At 35.9% G+C, this 20,764-nt stretch overlaps 1 protein-coding gene across 1 annotated transcript in view; it reads left to right on the top strand.

Annotated features, from left to right (window-relative positions):
- The window catches only part of VPS13C (vacuolar protein sorting 13 homolog C), a 173,026-nt gene that overhangs the window by 80,811 nt on the left and 71,451 nt on the right, over nt 1–20,764 (top strand). The window contains exons 35-42 of the mRNA XM_029952250.1: nt 2,839–2,947; nt 7,075–7,211; nt 9,251–9,407; nt 10,362–10,441; nt 11,220–11,279; nt 12,714–12,876; nt 14,658–14,774; nt 16,057–16,160. Coding sequence (XP_029808110.1) covers nt 2,839–2,947; nt 7,075–7,211; nt 9,251–9,407; nt 10,362–10,441; nt 11,220–11,279; nt 12,714–12,876; nt 14,658–14,774; nt 16,057–16,160 — 927 coding nt within the window. The remainder of the gene's footprint in view (nt 1–2,838; nt 2,948–7,074; nt 7,212–9,250; nt 9,408–10,361; nt 10,442–11,219; nt 11,280–12,713; nt 12,877–14,657; nt 14,775–16,056; nt 16,161–20,764) is intronic.

Genomic DNA, 20,764 nt, shown 5'->3' with positions numbered 1-20,764 from the left:
TTTATCAGGTAGATTGTTTAACTCCATGTCATTAAGATGTTTTTCTCAGGCTTTGTCTTATTCTTGTTTGAAAATACTTGTTTCCTCATTTTACTTGATTTTCTGTGTTTGTTTCTATTTATTTGGTGAAACAGCTACTCTTTTCATTCTTGAATGGGTAGCCTTGCTTAGGTGATAATTCTTCTTGTTCAACCTTGTCTTAGCTTGCGGTTGTCTTCTAAACCTTTGTGGTTGTCTAAAACACCTGAGTTATTACCAGTATGCTGTTGTTGTTGAGTGTGTACCAAGATCTATCAGTGATCCAAGGGGAGCAATATTATTTAACACCTAGTTTCAGGCTGATTAGAAGCCAGAGGCTCAGGCAACTGCTTTTAAAGTATGCAAATGTATACAGTCCTATGGGAATACAGTCATAATCCCTGCTGGGCTTTAGACTAGAAGATCTAGAGGTGTCCACTGAGCAACAATTGCAGAAATTGGTGTGTTGTATTGGTGTGTAAATGAATGCATGAAATCCTTTCAGAGAAGTCTTGTCTAGCTGTAATGAGGCCAAGGGAGATGTGCAAGGCTGGTGTCTTCCTGCTTTTGTACCCCAAAAGTACTTTCTTACTCTTTAGGTATGTGGGAAACCTGAATCCTGTCCCTCAAGCTGATGCTCAAGGCTGAGTAAATAGGCCTTTTTCATTAGAAGACTGAGGTTGTGCTTCAGTCTGCTGTCTGTGCAGTGCCCTGAGGGTGGTGACCTGCCAAGAACTGTCCTTCTGCTTGTTCTGGTCTTTTGGAGCTCTGGAACACCAACTCTCTTGACTAGTAGGGCCAGGGCATCAGGGGTGTTCTCTTTCTGGAATGGACATGGCTGCAGGCTTTAGGAAGATGGTTAGTTAGTGTAGGGGGCAGAGCATGCTCACTGGCTTCAAAAGAGTGGGAAAATGTCTTGACTGTGTGTGCCCATGGGCTACAGCAGTGAAATAGGCTAATGCCTTTCGTGTCTGTGCACCACCTTTAGACTGGCAGTGGAAAAATGCCAGGATCACTCACTAGTTCTAGCCACAGGTGTGTTGCAACTGCCTGTGCTTGCAAATGTGAGCTAGGGAGTGGGAGAACTGCACCCCGCTCTGCTCTCTGGCCCAGCCAGGGTGCAAGGGAGCACCACAGTTGCCAGTGCACTCTGGCCTCAGCAAGTGCTGGGACTGCTCCTCTGCTTGTCCCAGCCAGGCTCTGGGAGAGTGCCTCAGTGGAGCTACCCTGTCTATGCTAGCAGGCTCTGCGGAAAGTGCAACAGTGGCAGCTGCAGCGTGTCAGTCTCCCAGGAGTGTTTCAGATGTCTTTTGCTCCTTCAGCTAGTGTACCCAGATCAGCCAGTGAATTTCCCCCACATGTAGTCTAAGGACATTTCAAACTGCCATTTTTTTTACATTGGATCTTGGGACACACCCTTTGGGAATCTCCGTTTCCTACAGCACTTTGGTACCTCTGGAGGTCAGCACTGTTGGTTTTCCAAGCCAGACATTCTGGGGGCTCTTCCCTGTGGTACAGATCCCAGGGGCAGAGGTGGCCCGTGGGGAGCACCAACTCATCAGTCCTCCAAGAGAAGCATCTCTCGTGAGATCCCTTCCTATTGTGTGGCACCACACTGGGGGTGGATTTTATTTTGTGAGACTGTCCCTTTATCTTTCCAGCTCATTTCAGTATGATCTTTTATCTTTTGTTTTGAAGAGCAGTTTATCAGGTTTTAGGTCTTTCTCATAGAGAAATGGTCCATATGTAGTTTAGATTTGGTCTGTACATATATGGGAGGTGAGTTCATCTCAGTCTCCCTCTTCATTACTTAATTTTTAAATATGCTGTATATGTACACATTAGCAAGATCTGTGCATAAGTTACTAATTTGTATTTTTTATCTCATATTATATGTTATATACACATACTTTTAATTTTTAATTTCAGGGATATCTGAGTACCCTTACAGCATTGAGAGAAATGCTTTTTTTTTTTTTAAATGTCTATTTACTTTTGAGAGAGAGAGAGAGCATAAGCAGGGAAGGGGCAGAGAGAGGGAAACAGAATTTGAAGCAGGCTCCAGGCTCTGAGCTGTCAGCACAGAGCCCGACCGATGTGGGGCTCTAAATCATGAGCCGTGAGATCATTATTTGAGCTGAAGTTGGATGCTCAACTGAGTGAGCCACCCAGGTGCCCCAGAAATGCTTATTTTTTATATTGCAGGTATCCTTTTTATTTCATTGGAGTTATTTTTTAAAAAGTAGAATTTTTATTTTTCTGTTTGTCATTTTTTAATTTATTTTTTATTAAAAAATTTTTTTACACTTACATTTTTGAGAGACAGAGAGAGGCCGAGCACAAGTGGGGGAGAGGCAGAGAGAGAAGGAGACACTATTGAATAAGAAGCAGACTCTAAACTCTGAGCTGTCAGCACAGAGCCTACTGTGGGGCTCCAACTTACAAACTGTGAGACCATGGCCTGAGCCAAAGTTGGATGCTTAACTGACTGAACCACCCAGGTGCCCCTGGGTTTGTCATTTTTTAAAATATTCTGATTGCTTTAATCATTATTATCTTTCACTAAAGATTATATAAGTAGTGTAATAATAGTGACTGATAAATTACATTTTTTCTTCCAATTGTTTTGTTACCTTTGAAAATAAAAATAAATGAAATAAGTAGTGAAATAATTGAATGGGTAGTGAAGATCTAATTTTCACTAACTGTGAAGGTTATTCTGTCCTTCACATTTTATAAATAGTAATTTATTTTCTATATTAAAATTGTTTTATTTTAAAATGAAGTATCTTTATCTTTTCTTTTAATGATGTTTCACAGGTTAATCTAAATCAAGAAGATCTTAATCTTTTATTTAGAATACTAGCAGAAAATCTTGGTGAGGCTACTGAAGACTTAAATAAAATGAAACAAAGAGAACAAAAGACAGGTAAGAGACTGACAGTAGGTGGCATAATACACGTATCTATTTATTTTATAATTTAGTAGGAGACTCAGACAGTAAAATTACATAAGTATATATGTATAAATTGTGATTTGTATTACCATGAAAACAAAAAAGATATTTATTTGTTGAATATATATTGACTAAGACCAGAGTTAGAGATGATGGATTCTCTCTAGTTATGCCAATAGTCAGTTGCCTATTGAGAACTTCTTCTAAGTTGAATAAGTTAGAAGGAAGCCATAAAAAGTATTTAAAAAATTTTTTTAAACATTTATTTATTTTTGAGGGACAGAGAAAGACAGAGCATGAGCTAAGGAGGAGCAGAGAGAATGGGAGACATAGACTATGAAGCAGGCTCCAGGCTCTGAGCTTTCAACACAGAGCCCAATGTGGGGCTTGAGCCCACAAACTGTGAGATCATGACCTGAGCCAAAGTCTGACACTTAACCAACTGAGCCATCCAGGTGCCCCATAAAAAGCATTTCAAATCCAGTGGATTCCTGGAATAATTTTGAAATTGCATGTGTACAAGATTCAAAGTTTACAGTAGGCTCTGGTAACATACTTAATCTTTTTTTTTTTTTTAAGTTTATTTATTTATTTTGAGAGAGAGAGAGTGAAGGAGAGGCAGAGAGGGAGAATCCTAGGCATGATGTGTGCGCTGTCCGCGCAGTCTGATGCAGGACTTAATCCTACGAACTGTGAGATCATTACCTGAACCGAAATCAAGAGTCAGACGCTCAACTGACTGAGCCACGCAGGAGTCCCTGATTTTTAAAATAGGTTTTGTACTAAAATATCTTTAAGAATTGAAACATTTGATAAATTACAACTCAGCAAAGAAAATACTGAAAAATTATACTACAGTAAAAATTTAGAGAATTTAAGTTATTAGTTGCAGTGGCCCTTTTGACTTACTTAAAGGCAAAGTAACTGCTGGACTTAATTTTTACATTTTTAAAAAATGTTTATTTATATTTGAGAGAGAGGCGGTATGTGAACAGGGGATGGGCAGAGTGAGATGGAGATGAATCTGAAGCAGGCTCCAGACTCTGAGCTGTCAGCACAGAGTGCAGCACGGGGTTCAAACCCACAAGCTCTGAGATCACAACCTGACCAAAGTTGAATGCTTAACTGACTGAGCCAGCTAGGTGCCCCTAGACTTAATTTTTTTTAATGCTTATTTATTTTTGAGAGAGAGAAAGAGACAGAGACAGAGATAGAGAGACAGCACGAATTGGAGAGAGGCAGAGAGAAAGGAGACATGGAATCTGAAGCAGAGACTGTGAGCTGTCAGTCGGCACAGAGCCCACCTGATATGGGGCTTGAACTCATGAACTCTGAGCTCATGAGCTGAGTTGAAGTTAGACGCTTAAGTGACTGAGTCACCCAGTGCACCTGGACTTAATTTTTAAAGCTGTTTTATATATGTATATTACACACATGGACATATATAATCATTGTTTTCCAACAAATGGTACTATCCTGTAGGTGTGTATATGTGTGTGTATATGTGTGTGTGTGTGTGTGTGTGTGTATGTATTTCTGCATTTTGCTTTTTTCTTTTAAATAACAGTGTATCTTGGTGTTTATATCTTTAATATGTATAGGTATGTCTCATTCTTTCTAATGGCTGCCTGGTATTAAATTCTCTTGAAGTATTAAAATTCATTTCGCAAGTCTGTATTGATGGACATTTCAGATTGTCTTCAGTCTTTCACTCTTCCCACATTGCATTGCATGTCCTTGTCCATACACTTTTACAAGTGCACGTGTATCTGTCGGGGAAATAGCAGGGCTACTATATTAAAGGATATCTAATTTTTATTTACTTAATATATATTAAGTTAATGAATTTAATCAACACTTTTGACATTTTGCCAATTACTTCCCTTAGAACTTGTACTAATTTTGCACTCCTGCCAGTTTATTTTTCTGTACCTTTCTAATACAATGTATTATTAGATTTTAAAGTTTTTGCCAAATTGCTCAGTGAAAAATGGTATCTCAGTATATTTTTTCATTTAAAAAACTTTTTTAGAATATGTTAATATGTATTCCAGAGCACAAATAGTAGTAAAGAACACAAATCTTAAGTGTGCAGTTCAGTGAATTTTTATAAATAACTGTACCATATAGCTCTTGATCACCATGGTAACATACAGAACATTTCTGGCCCACCCGCAAGGCTCCCCTGTGCCCCTTCACACTCAGTACCAAACACCCACTCTGCCCTCAGATCAACCCAGCGTCGACTGTCATCCTAATTTGTAATACCACAGATAGATTGTTTTTGCCTTTTCTCGAATTTCACAAAAATGGAATCATATTTAATTTACTCCTTGGTTTTTGGCTTGTCTCAGTCATCATTTTGTTTGTGAGATTCCTGCATGTTGTTGCATGTAGCAGTAGTTGGTTCTTTTTAAACCTGTGTGGTATTCATCATATGAATGTAATAATACTGATTTTATCCATTCTACCTTCAACAGAGAACATTTGGGTTGTGTCCATTCTTTGATGTTCTTGAATAGAGTTACTGTGAATGTTATTATACCTTTTTTTTGGTCATACTTATGTACTCTTTTCTTTCGGTTGTATAGGTAGGCTTCACATGTTAGGCTCATTTGTTAGGCTTACAATTAGCTTCATTAACACATGCTGTGTTATACTAAGTGACTTTCCAAGTGGTTGTTTACCAGCAATGTATGAAAGTTCTAGTTGTTTCACATTCTCACTGGTCCTTGGTATTGTCAGTATTTTTAAAATTTACCCTCCTGGCTGATATACAGTGGTATTTTTATGGATCTTATTTATTCCCTGATTACTACTGAAATTGAAACCTTTTCATAGGTATGCTGGCCATTTGGATATCCTTTTTTATGACATGACTATTCAAATCTATTGAGCATTATTTATATTGAGATGTTTGTGTTTTTTTTCTTAGTGATATATGGAGTTTTTTGTTCATTCTGGATATGAGTCCTTTATTGGTTATATGTATTATATTTATATGTGTTGATATATACATAGAAATATCCTTTCTCTGTGATTTGCTTTTCATTCTTTTAATGGGTCTTTTATTAATAGAATTTGTTAATTGTAATGAATTCCAATATACTATTTTTAAAAATGATGAATGCCTTTTATTTTCCACTTAAGAAATCTTGGCTTCTTCCAGAAGTTATTTTGTAAAAGCAGATCATTGCTAGAATTATTCCCCTGGGTCACAATCTGTTTGGAACCGTGCTGGAGTAAGGTGGTACTTAAGAAACCTCACCCTCTGTGTTTCTCAAAGATAATAATTGACAGCAGTGGTTTTCCATATGGTTTTCTGGTATGGTTTATGGTACAGGATTCTTATGTGTTAATGATCATAGATAATGTTAACTGCAGCAGTTTTAATAACTCATATGATGATGTTGAGGTTTAGTTTGGAGTAAAGGCTTTCAGGAGACAGATGAGTTTGGACTCTACCATTTGCCAGTGTGATGTTGGGGAAGTTTTATGTATTACAGTTTAGAAAGCAGTTTCATTGCATGTCAGAGTACGTGAATTTATCACAACATCAGGTCATAAAGCTTTACTTTTGCTTTTTTGTGTGGCATAAGATGTTCTAATCATCCCTCACAGGTTTTTCCTTCACTAGCCCTAACTTTTGTTACCCTCTCCATGATTTAATCTTATCATAGTCTCTTCTGTTGTCCTAACCTCTCATGGTATGCTCTCAGTGATTTTCCACAATCTCTTGTCTTATACGTGGATGTCCTCTCTGTGTGAGGAAGTCCTTAGCTCTACCTGAATGCTAACTCTCTCGTTAAACCTTTCTTGGCCTCCTCATAACAATGCCATAGTCTGTGTTTTCTGTACGTTTTCTCTAGTCTCTGAACATTGTCCACTCAGTGTGACAAGGCATAGTCTGCTTATTTTGTTTGTATTTTAAATGTTTGTCTTTTCTGAACTTTAAGCTTTTTGAGGACGAGAGCTATGTATTACTGACCTGTGGGTTTTCATTGCTTGCACAGTCCAGAGTTCTCATTCATGTCCGCAGTGAGATTTGTGGGGAAAAATGTGTGAATAGAAGTGAAAACATTTCTTTTAAACATCTTTAGGTGAAATTAAAGGACCACTTGAAATCTCTACATCAAAACAAGAAGTACATGCTTCCCAAGGTACTTTAATAGCTGGAGCGGAAGAAATGAGATCTGTAGACATCATTAATATACTGCTGAATTTTGAAATCAAAGAGGTGTGTGATTTTAATCTGTTTCCGTAAAGTGAATAAATAATAGATATTTAGAATTCCTTCTACTAAAACAAACTTGTAAATTATTGATACTGATGAAAAAGTTTTATGTAGCTTATTTATAATTTGTATGTAGCGGTCTAGTGTGTAGCAAATTTGAGAGTATAAAAGGTGAGTTATATTTGGGATATATTAATATTTCATAGAGAAAATAGCAATTCCTATAACATGCTTTTCATATGATTTTAGGACATTTGGAATGTAGCTCACTTTGGATTTCATAAGAGAAAGTGAGGAAAGGGAAGTAGTGGCAGAGAAATTCTTTGCAAACTTAAGAAACCCTTAATAGAATAAAACACAGTATGTCTACGTTTTTAAAATAATTGCATTAGCTCTGTCTGCTTCATCTGCAGATCCTTGAGGGATTGAATGGATTTTCCTTTTCTGTATTCACTCATTCAACAAATACTCATTTCATGTGCTAAGTGCTGAGGATAGAGTTAGAAGGCATAGAAGCTGAACTCTAACAAAAACAAAAAACAAACAAAAGAAACAACTAAAAGTTTTCTAAGTGCTCCCATTAAAAATGTGCCAGAGGAGCTTCTGGCTGTGATAGTAGGGAGGGGGCATCTGAGTAGACTGAAGTGTCAGGTAAGACTTTCTGGAGGAAGTGACATTATTTTTTTTTAAGTGACATTACTTTTTTTAATGTTATTTATTTTTGAGAAAGAGAGAAAGAGCACAAGAGCGCGAGCAGGGGTAGGACAGAGAGAGAGAGAGAGAGAGGAAGACACAGACTCTGAGGCAGGCTCCAGGCTCTGAGAGCCCGACCTAGGGCTTGAAGTCACCAACTGTTACATGACAATCTGCACTTAACCAACTGAGCCATCCAGGGGCCCCTGGAGGAGGTGACTTTTGACATGAGCTTTTAGGGAGGATTATAGAGTCTTTCTCTTACCTTGGGGCAGGGTAAAGGTGTGAATATGTGAGACACTGTAGTAGGTGGAGGGACTTGCAAAAAGTTCCTCCAAAAATCCTTTCATCATTAATAGTAGAGGATATGTTCTTATGGCTTAAATATAATAAACTTAAAAAATTTAGGTCTATATTTTTATCTGAAATGTATGCTTTGAAACTAATTTCTTGTTAAAACTTTACTGTTTTCTGGTTAATATTAGAGTTATTTAAGATAAATAAGTTTTAATAATTGAGACATTGATAGATGAACCATTCTCTTTGCAAATGGGCTGCATTAACATGTGTATAGAAAACCCATACACCATCTTTAATACAATTTGTAATAAATATTATAGTTCCATCCTTTTAGGACATAGGAAGTGGGGGAGGCAATTTGCATTCCCCTAGGCCAATACTTGACACTGTCTTAAGACATTAAAAAAAATTTTTTTTTATGTTTATTTACTTTGGAGAGAGAGAGGCAGAGCATGAGCGGGGAGGGGCAGAGAGAAAGGGAGACACGGAATCCGAAGCAGGCTCCAGGCACTGAACTGTCAGCCCAGAGACACACCATGGTGCTCATACTCACGGACCATGAGATCATGACCTGAGCCGAAGTCGGATGCTTAACCAACTGAACCACCCAGACATTTTTGATTGTCACTATCTGTGGAAAGGGAGCTGCTGAGAGGCCAGTCTTACCACTAAGAATTATCCAGCCCAAAATGTTAATGGTGTCAAGCTTGAGAAATTGTGCCTTAGCATCAGTATAAAAATTGGCCATAGACTTTCAGACGAAAGGCCGTCCATCAGACTAAATAGAACTTCCAGGAATTAGGCAGAACTACGTTTTTGTTGTTAATTTTACCTTGATACTCACTAGAATGTAGTGGCAGTGCTTCAGAAGTCTGAACCAGTAAACGTACCTCCCAAAGTAAGTAACACGAGCAATTTCCAGGCACAGATAGAAGTGCTCATCTTTACATCGTGTGAATTTATTCATTATATCACTCTGGATGGATTGTTGACTCACCTTTATTACATATTAGTGAGATTGTTTTTGGTGATACTGGGGCCTTTTCTAGGTTGTGATTACTCTGATGAGAAAAGCAGAAAAGAAAGGAAGACCTTTACATGAACTAAATATTCTGCAGCTTGGAATGGAAGCTAAAGTTAAAACCTATGACCTGACTGCTAATGCTTATCTAAAAAAAATTAGTATGCGATGCTTTGAGTTCACTGGTAAGTGTGAAGTATAGTCTTTGTAAGTTATTCATGTTACAGGCAGTGGCCCCTACCTCTGTGTCAATAGGAAGCACATTTATTAATGCCACCATAATTATTTACTTAGATTAATTTTATTACATTGATAAAAAGGAATTTGATATTTAAAAATTTATTATTTGTTTATTTACCAGAAAGTAAGAATATATCTAAATACATTTATATGTATGTATGTATGTATATATATTTAGCATGAAGTTGAATATATCTAAAAGAAAGAGGAAGCATATCTTCTATGTTAATACATAACATTTTAAAATGTGTAAAAGCAACATTTCATTGTAACTGTGCTGTGAGAACTGATATATTAGGAAATCATATCCCAAATATAATACCCATGTGTAAAGGCTCACGGATCCTTTATGAAAAGTGAGTTAATTTACTAGAAAATAACCTTTTGTTTGTTTTTAACATCACTTTATACTTTCACTTCTTACCCCCATGTAAATATTAAGTTACTGTTTAGTGAGTATCCTCGACCTTTCATATCCACTTTTCAAAGTGCAACAAGCCAAGTTTTAAAGTTGTTAAGTGTGTTTAAAGTTTACAGGAGCTCTGTGGGGTACCTTTAAATAGAACAAACATTGAGAATCGTTTATGTATTTTATAGCTTTGTTCTTCAGTATATTCTGATTTGATCAAATAACAAATACCAGTAGTACCAAATGTTACAAAAGTTGTAATTAGCTGGTACTGTTTTGCTTTGTTTTTCATTTTTTTAAGGGAGATTTTTTGTCTTTTTTTGCAAAGTCACTTTTATTGCAGTTTGATCAAAACATAGTAAAACCCTTTTTAGAATATGATTCTACGAATTTTGACAAACTTATAGATGTGTAACTGGGTAGTCTATTTTAAAATACTCTTGAAATGTTTGAAAGACTTCCTGGAGCTGCCCTTGGTTTTTTCTTTTAGACTCTGCAGGAGAGCCACTTCACATGATTAACTCTTCTAATGTCACTGAGGAGCCTCTGCTGAAAATGTCACTGACAAAGGTACTTGACTCCCTTCTAGGATTCTTTTTGAATACATGAAATTATGTAATTCTCCCATATTTAATATTTTAGTTTTCTCCCCTAAAATTTGTCATTCTACAGCTTGTTGATTATAGTGAATTATGCAAGCATCCAACAGTCCTGGTAATATCAGTACCTTTTGAATTAACATTATATTGTTGAATAAGTGAGTGTATACAAAATTCTGTGGTTATCTGAGCGAAGTTTGTTATAATCTAGATATACTAACATTTCCCCCTACCTTTAGCATTTGCTTCTAAGTAGGAAAGGGAATTTGAGTTTTTGTTTCTATAGATTGTGAGAAATGTTTATGTGATCATGTTTTTTGGCACATGCCTCTTTGCCATTAAGAAATACGTTATTTTTAAAAAATTTTTAACATTTATTTTTGAGAGACAGATTGTGAACAGGGGAGGGGCAGAGAGAGAAAAAGACACAGAATCCGAAGCAGGTTCCAGGCTCTGAGCTAGTGGTTAGGGTTAGCACAGAGCCTGATGTGGGGCTCAAACCCACGAACCGTGAACTGAGGTCGGACGCTCAATTGACTGAGCCACCCAGGCGCCCAGAAATATGTTTATAGTGTTTACATAGCATACTTTGAAAAGTAAAGAACATATATATATATATATATATATATATATAGGTGTGTAAATGTGTGTGTATGTATATATATGCATGTGCGTGTGTGTGTGTGTGTGTGTGTGTGTATTTCAATGTGTATTTTCACCCCAGTGGTTTAATCTTCCACTGTTTTTAGGCAGACAATGATGGACCAGAATTTAAAACCATTCATGATAATACCAAACAGAGACTGAAGGTAAATATTTTCTAATTCACTATAAGGCTTTATTATATTACTGATTAAATCTAGCTTTATAGCCATCTTCAATTGTGAGATTGTGAGGTCTAAAATTAAAATACGGATAGCAATAATAATGGATCTAATCTTGTAGATGAAAGATATAGGTAAAGAGTTGGAATAACATTTTTACAGAAGTTGATTTAATTTCCTAAAATATTATTTTTCAGATATGAATTAATGATTACTTGTTGAGTACAAAATTAATATACTTTCCCTTCCCTTTTTTTCAAGTTTTTATTTAAATTGCAGCCAATGTAATATTAATTGTAGGTATAGAGTTTAGTGATTTATCACTTACATACAATACCCAGTGCTCATCACAACTGACCTCCTTAATCCCCATCACCCATTTAACCCATCCCCCAGTTATCTCCTTTCTGGTAACCATCAGTGTGTTCTCTATACTTAATAATCTCTTTCTTGGTTTTCTTCTCCACCCCCCCCCATATGTTTCTCTGTTTTGTTTCTTAAATTCTATATCTGAGTTAAATTATATGGCATTTGTCTTTCTCTGACTTATTTCACTTAACACAATACTCTCTAGCTCCATCTATTCATGGCAAAGGCAAGGTTTCATTTTTTTTAATAGCTGAGTTAATATTGCATTGTGTATATATACACCACCTCTCCTTTATCAATTTATCAGTTGATGAACATTTGGGATCTACACATAATTTGGCTGTTGTTGATAATGCTGCTGTAAACATCAGGATGTATATATCCCTTTGAATGAGTATTTTGTATCCAAATACAGTATTTTGTATTTGGATAAATACTGGTAGTGCAATTGCTGGGTCATAGGGTAGTTAGTTCTGTTTTTAACTTTTTGAGGAACCTCCATACTCCTTCCAGTGTGTCTATACCAGTTTGCATTCCCACCAACAGTGTAAGAGGGTTCTGCATCCTTGCCAACAAATGATATATTTTTTAAGGGAATTTTGTTCATGGTTATTTGTCCTAGTATTGATGGAAGCATTAAACATTTGAATTGTATATTGGCTTTATGATTAGAATAAAATTAAGGACTGGGTTAAAGCATGGCTCAGTACAAACGCTGTATACAGTACATTTGCTCTTATACAGTCTGGCTTGGACCCAACTGAAATGTGATTGAACTAAGGCCTGCTATTATTTCCTGTATCTTTACTTAAATCCCACCAATTGAGGTCAGAATTACAGTTGGGCATGAGAGGGGGCAGAGAGTTGGTAGATTGGTTCAGAATAACATTGTAACGGTGAGGTTTTTATTTTCTAGAAAAAAAAAAGATCTTAATTGAACTGTTCCAAAATGAACTATTCTTCAGCCTATCCTTATTTGTATGTGTTGAAGCTTAACGTAAAAACGTCACCATATATGAAATCTGCCTCTCTAATTGTTCTTTATTTTAGGTTTCGTTTTCATCCTTAGACTTAGTACTTCATTTGGAAGCTTTACTGTCCTTCATGGATTTTTTATCATCTGCTATTCCATGCTCTCAACCTTCCTCTACTGAGAAGGAATCTGAGCTGAGACCACTTGTGGGGGAGTCCAGAAGTATCGTCGTCAAAGCCGGTATTAAATTTTGAGCATGGTCTCATGCTTTTGGTCTGAACTTTTAATAATCCTATGATATTAAATGTATTTTCAAGCTAAGACAAATATTTAGCAACTTAATGTTATATAAGCTGCTATGACAGATTAGTTTCAAAAGAAAAAGCAAATTTTATCCCTGCAGTAGTATAGAATAATTTATTAAGGGATTTAAAATAAATGTTTAGTATTAGTCATATATTTGTATTTGATTCCACCATCTATCTTTTACATAAAATAAAGTTGTATGTACTTTGCATTGATGTTTCTATAGCTTTCACTTCAGTGCAAGTGAGAACAGAAGAAATTAAAATATGATACAATCATGTATAGTACAAAGGTCCATTTCAGTCAGTCACATAACCCTACCTGGCACTCAACAATTTTAAATCTTTGCAGGACACAAAAGGAAGAAGAATGTTATGGAAGAGACAGGCTCACTTTGGTTTCTAACCAAAACTGAGTTTAAGTGACATACAGCTGTGGGCACATGTTCCTCCAGCATATGGCTTGTGCTATAAATTAAATACGATGTATCCTGAATGAACATGTGCCTGTTTTTAAGCCGAATATCATTTAATTATTTTTTTCTTTCATATTACATGATGTGAATATCTAATGTCTGATAATTTAATTCTCAGACCATTACCTGTTTGAATGATATCTGTATTACTGACGTTTTTAAAGTGTTAAACTCTTAGTAATCTTTGACCTAATATAAAGATCATATTTTTTTTAAACCAGGGATCAGAGCAATACTTTTGCTATAAACTAGAGTTAAAGAGTTCCATCTTTTTCTTTAATATGCTTGTTATCTTAATGTCTGTGGATACTTATATAAATGCATGCATACACACACAGTTGAATAAATTAAAAAGCAATGTTTAATTTCAGTAGGCTACAAAAGTTATTAACCCAAAAGAACAGTCTTCTAGTATGCTTTATAGTTGATTTTTATGGTTTGAATATAGTTTTTTATGGTTTGATTTATATGGTAAGGGACAAAAATCCCTGTTACCACTTTGGTGATTACAGACTGATATATATGCTTTTCCAGTATTATAGGAAAAGATGTTTTTTCCTCAGGCAAGACAGATCTCTAGAAGAACATGTCCTAAATTTATCAGTCAAGACCTGGACCAAAGTAGATTAAAGGAACCCACTTAATTATGAGTCTTCTACACATGCGCACACACACACACACACATTATAATTTTTTTGGTACTTTTTAAACTTTAACCTTTTATGTTTGTGTCTCATAGATTTTATTTTAGGATTCTTCATGGAGAAACAGGATACAATCTATTGTATTTTATTAACTATTTTATTAAATAGTTGCTGAAAATAAAAATATTTTATTAACTATTCATTCTTTCAGCATTTTTTGGAAATGTTCTTTGATGTAATGTATGATGTGAAAAAATGTTCAAAATCACAATTTGGGAGCAATAGAATTCTAGAAATCTAACATAAAGGATTGTCTTTTTGCTCAGAAGAGAAACTATAGGAAGTTTCCCTCTTGCAAGTTGTACCTCTGAGAAGCTTTAAATGTTGCCTTTTTCTTAAGTTGGAGGGGAACATGCTACTTTTTGTCTGATTGGGATTTGAAAATTGAGTCAAATCCATATTAATTACATGTAATCTTAATGGAGGCCTTTTTGATTCTTCATAGTTCATAATGTACTTTTCATGAGTTTTACATTATTTTATCTGTTATATCATCTGTGCACTTGGCTGATCCCAAGGTTTGTATTACTTTTCAGCATCCAGCAGCACTTCTCGAGATGACGTGTTTGATTTAAAGGTCATAGCTGAGTTAAATGCATTTAATGTCTTTGTCTGTGATCAGAAGTGCAACATTGCAGATATTCGAGTGCGTGGTAAGTAATGATATTCTTTGGTGTAGCTATTTCTGTATATATAGTCTTTCACACCAGGAAGAGTAAGCTTGTGCATGGTAGATTTCTCATGAGTCAGACTTTTGTTTACTTATATTGAAGACTTGTGCAAGGTTTTCAGAGATGTGCTTTGAAATGTTAGATGTGAATTTGTTATGATTTACAGCTCACATGCAACATTTCTTACACATTTTTAAAAGTTGAGAATGAAGCTAAGTCTTAATGTTTATGTTCTGTTTGTATTTTCAGAATAATGTAATGTTAATTTAAACTGAGAAATTAATATCACAACACCTCACTAAGAAAATGTAATTATCTTTATTTCCCTTGTCTTTTATGCATATATAGCATTAGAATAGAAGTATCTAAAAGAAATTTTGTAAGCCCTATCCATCATCAGCTTGATAAAAGGAGAGAGTCATATTATACCATGGATTCTTGGGCCAGTCTGCCAAGATTCAAATTTTGGCTCTAATACTTACTGGCTGACCTTGAGAAAGTTCATTAACCTTTCTGTATTTTAGTTCCCTGTTCTGTAAAATGGAGATAGTTATAATAATTTTTCATGGGGTTGTTGTGATTTGTAGGATTATATATGTATGTAGTTAGAAAAGTGGTACGAGTAAGCACTAGAGGAAAGGTTAAAATCTAAGTATTGTTCAGCAAATATTACCAAGTATATTTCATGGGTTGCATGGTAATAGTTTGAGCTTACCACTGGGTCTTAGCTGCAGACTTTCTCTTTTACTGAGGGGCTGTTAAGGAAGTCATTGTGCCATTAGAAATTATGAGAATAACAAAAATGTTGTGGAGAAAAATCTGAGATTATGTTTTAGATACAGTTGATGACAGAATACTTATTCATCAAATTATATTCATTTATGCTTAGTTATCAGAGCATTAGTTTTCATAATAAATGCTTGTGAGGTGGCTACTAAAGAAATACTGTGCGTCTTTCTAAATGACCACTTGTGATCTTGCAAAGGCACGGGATATTTGTTTGGAGATCAGTGATTAGTTCAGTTTGAAAAACAATTTTTTGTCTTTAAAATTTACACAACTTTTATATATGAGATACCTCATACATAAGACACTGTAACCTTTATTAGGCATCTCATACATAGAAATTGATACTTTAAATATGTCTAATAGTAATTTTATTCACTATATATCTTGATAGTATATCTTTTAACTTAATTAAGTGCCACTTGAACTGGTTCACTTGGATTGGGTGAAAAGTTTGTAAATGTTACATTTCCCATAGGAATGGATGCCTCTATTTCTGTGAAGCCAAAACAGACCGACATGTTTGCCAGACTTAAGGATATAATAGTTACGAATGTTGATTTGCTGTCCATTCACAAAAAGGTAACCAAAATACAGGTTTCAGGAAAAGGAGGCTGTGCAACCTGGCAAGGTGGGAAGATACTGAACTCACTTTGTCCCGCGGCAATAACAATTCTACAGCTACAAATGGGGTAATTTGCTCTGAAAAAGTTTTGAAAACTAAACGAACTGCACATTCCCAGCAGAAGATCAAATGGCCACATCGAGATGTGGGGGAGAGGCAGACACGTACTCTTGCTGCCATAGCTTGTGGGCACCCACAGCCTACACAGGGACCATCCCAGAAACACCTGGCTCTGGTGGCCATGGGGGATTGTGCTTCTGGGCCCCATGGGGCATGTCCTATTCAAGGCCACTCCTCCAGGGGCAGAGGTAGCTCTTTCACCTAATATAAAGAAATTCAGAGAATGAGGCAAAATGAGAAGGCAGAGGAAATGTCCAAATGAAGACAAAGACAAAACCTAACCAAAACCCTTAATGAATTGGACATAAGTAATTTTCCTGACAAGAAGTTCAAAGTAGTTCTAAAGATGCTCACCAAACTCGGGAGAAGAATAGATTATTAGAATGACAACTTAAACAAAGAGATAGAAAATATGCAAAAGTACCAAATGGAAGTTATAGAGCCTAAGAATATGATAAGATCCTTAAAAAAAACACACTTGAGGGGCTCAGCAGCAGACTGAATGAAGCAGAAGAGATCAGTGAGCTAAAAGACAAAGCAGTGGAATTTACCCACACAGAGCAGCATAACAAAAAAGATTTTTTGAAAAGTTGATGAAGTGCTTGGGCGGCTCAGTTAAGTGTCTGACTTCAGCTCAGGTCATGATCTCATGGTTCGTGGGTTCAAGCCCTGCATCGGGCTCTGTGCTGACAACTCGGATTCTGTGTCTCCCTCTCTCTCTGACCCTCTCCTGCTCATGCTCTGTCTCTCTCTGTTTCTCTCTCAAAGGTAAACATTAAAAAAAGTTGATAACATAAGGGACCTATGAGAAGCAGGCAGTGGAATAATATCCATATTTAGAAGTCCCTGAAGGAGTAGAGAGAGAGAAAGGGGCAGAAAACTTAGTTTAAGGAATAATGGCTGAAAACTTCCCTAAACTGGGAAAGGAAGTGTATCAGAAAGTTCCAAAGAAGATGAACCCAAAAAGTACAACACCAAGACACATTTTAATTAAATTGTCGCGAATTAAGGAGGATCTTAAAAGCTGCAGGAGGAAAAAAAACTTCGTAATGTACAAGGAAAACCACATAAGGCAATCAACAGATTTTTGCAGGAACTCTGCCATGCCACAAGGTAATGGCATGACATATTCAAAGAACAGGAAGGACAAAACTTTTAAGAATACTCCACCTGACAAGGTTATCATTCAGAATAGAAGGAGAGATAAAGAATTTTTCAGAAAACAAAAGCTAAAGAAGTTTTGTTAACCATTAACTGAGCTTAAAAGAATGTTAAAGGGACTTTAAGCTGAAAAGAAATGGCACTAATTAATAACAAGAAAACATATGAAGTTAATCTTACTGGAAGAGGTAAATATACAGTAAAGAGTGGATTAACCACTTATTAAAGCTAGAATGAAGGTTAATAGACAAAGGTAGTAAAAATACCTGTGGTTACAATAATTCATTTATGGATACAAAGAATAAAAATATGTAAAATGTGACATCAAAAATATGAAATGTGGGGAAACAGTGAAAATGTGAAGTTTGGGAATGTATTCCAATTTTAGTTGTTGTCAACTAAAACAGAATGTAATCTACATAGGATGTTTTATATGAACCTCACGGTAACCACAAAGTAAAACTTAGAGTAAAGACACAAAAGGCACAAAAGAAAGTAAGAAAGGAATGTAAATATAATACTAAAGTAAGTCATCAAACCATCAAAAAACTGTTATAGCTAATAAATGAATTCAGTGAAGTCACAGGATACAAAATTAACATAAAAATCTGTTACATTTCTGTACAATAATAATGAACTATCAGAAAGAGTTTAGAAAACCAATCCCATTTATAATTTAATCATAAAGAATAAAATATCTAGGGGCAAAAACACCTAGGAATACATTTAACCAAAAACTCATACACCGAAAAATATAAAACATTGTTGAAAGAAATTGTAGAAGACAATTCTTGTAAATGGAAACATATTGCACACTCATAGATCGAAATAATTTATATTGTTAAATTGCCCCCAGTACTCAAAGCATTCTACATATTCACTGCATTTCCTATCAAAATTCCACTGGCCTCATTCATAGAACTAAACAATTCTAAAATTTTTATCAAAACACAAAATACCCTGAACAGCCAAAACAATGCTGGGAAAGAACAAGGCCAGAGATGTCATGCTCCCTGATTTCAAACTATTCTAAAAAGCTATACTAATCAAAACAGTATGGTATTGGGCTTAAAACAGACACATAGATCAGTGGAACAGACTAGAAAGACCAGAAATAAACCCATGTATATATGGTCAATTTTCAACAAAGAAGGCAAGAATATACAATGGGGAAAGGATAATCTCTTCAATAAATGATGTTGGACCACTACAGTGCAAAATAATGTAATTGTCAATAAAACTTGACCACTACATATAAAAGAACAAAACTAGTGGTGCCTGAGTGGCTCAGTCAGTTAAGCGTCAACTCTTGTTATCAACTCAGATCATGATCTCACAGTCATAAGATTGAGCCCTGCTTCAGGTTCTGTGCTAGGCTTAAGCAGGCTCTAAAATTCTCTCTCTCTCCCTCTCTTCTGATCTCCCTCTCTCCCTCTCTCTCTCCCTCCCTCCCTCCTTCCACCATCTCTCTCTCCCCTGTCTCCTTCCCCTCCTCATCTCTCTCTCTCTTTCTCCATCTCTCTCTCCATCTCTCCCTCTCCCTCTCTCCCCCCACTCTCCCTGCAACAATTCCCTCTTAACACTCTCTCTCCTCTTCCTTTACCCTTCCCCCTAAAACCTTCTCCTCTCAAAAAAACCATGACACTGGACCACTCTTTTTATACTATATAACACATTTAACTCATAATGGATTAAAGACTTGACTCTAAGACCTGAAGCAATAATACTCCTAGAAGAAAAGAGGTGGTAAGGTTCCTGACTTTGGTCTTAGCTGAGATGTTTTCTTGGTTCTGACCCCAAAGGCAAGAACAACAAAAGAAAACATTTTTAAATGTGACTACATGACACTGAAAAGCTGTATGGCAAAAGAAACCATCACCTTACCAAAAGGTAGCCTACTGAATGGGGGAAAATTTTACAAATCATGTATCTGACAAGTGGTTAATATTAAAAATATATAAAGAACTCCTACAAATCAATAACACACACACACACACACACACACCAATCTGGTTAAAGATTGGGCAGAGGATCTGAATAGGCATTTTTGCAAAGAAGACATACAGGTTGCCAGTAGGCACATGAAAAGGTGCTCAGTATGACTAATCACCAGAGAAATACAAATCAAAAACAATAAAATATCACCTTACACCTGTCAGAATGGCTTTTATCAAATAGACAAGAAATAACAAGTGGTGGCTAAGATGTGGAGACAGGGAACTCTCACGCCCTGTTGGTGGGAATGCAAATTGGTACAGCCACATGGAAAACAAATTGGAGGTGCCTCAAATATTAACGAAAGAATTTTCCTTCATATGATGCAGCAATCCCACTTCTGAATATCTATCTGAAGAAAACAAAAACACTAATTTGAAAAGATATATCACCTCTCTGTTTATTTTTCATTATATTTTTAAGTTTATTTATTTATTTTGAGAGAGAGAAACAGAGAGCATAAGCAGGGGAGGGGCAGGGAGAGGGGGCAGAGAGAGAATCCCAAGCAGGCTCCATGCCACTGGTGCAGAAGCCTGACACAGAGCTCGAGCTCACAAACTATGAGATCATGACCTGAGCTGAGATCAAGAATCGGAAACTTAACTGATTGAGCCACCCAGGAGCCCCTCATTTCTATGTTTATTCCAGCATTATTTATAATAGCCCAGATGTGGAAACAACCCTAAGTGTCCATCAATGGATGAATGGATAAACAGGATATATATATATATATATACCATAAATACATAATATATATATATAAAATGGGTGTGACATATGAAGATGTGATAGGCATATATATATATATAAGGGAACAATACTCAGCCATGAAAAAGAACAGAATCTTGCCATTTGCAACAACATGAATAGAACTTGGGAATTATGCAAAGTGATATGTCCAATAGAGAAGGACAAGTATGGCGTGATTTCACTTATAAGCAGAAACTGGAATAAAGAACAAAACAAAACAAAACTCAGACTCATAGCAAATGGAGTCGTGGTTGCCATAAGGGAAGGTATTAGGGAGATGAATAATTGGTATAAACTTCCAATCTATAAATATATCATGGGGCATACAGTTAGTAATATTGTATAAACTTTGTATGGTGACAGATGGTAACTAGATTTACTGGGGTGAATGGTTTGCAGTGTATACAAATGTCAAATCACTGTGTTGTACACATGAAACAAATATAATATTTCATGTCAGTTATACTTCAAATTAAAATAAATGAAAAAGAAAAACCAGTTATACTCCATAATAAATTGCTATTAGCCCTATGAG

The sequence above is a fragment of the Suricata suricatta genome, chromosome 9 (genome assembly GCF_006229205.1).
Source record: "Suricata suricatta isolate VVHF042 chromosome 9, meerkat_22Aug2017_6uvM2_HiC, whole genome shotgun sequence".
Taxonomy (NCBI): Eukaryota; Metazoa; Chordata; class Mammalia; order Carnivora; family Herpestidae; genus Suricata; species Suricata suricatta.
The sequence above is the reverse complement of the archived record's forward strand: the minus strand, read 5'-3'. Positions and strand labels throughout refer to the sequence as shown.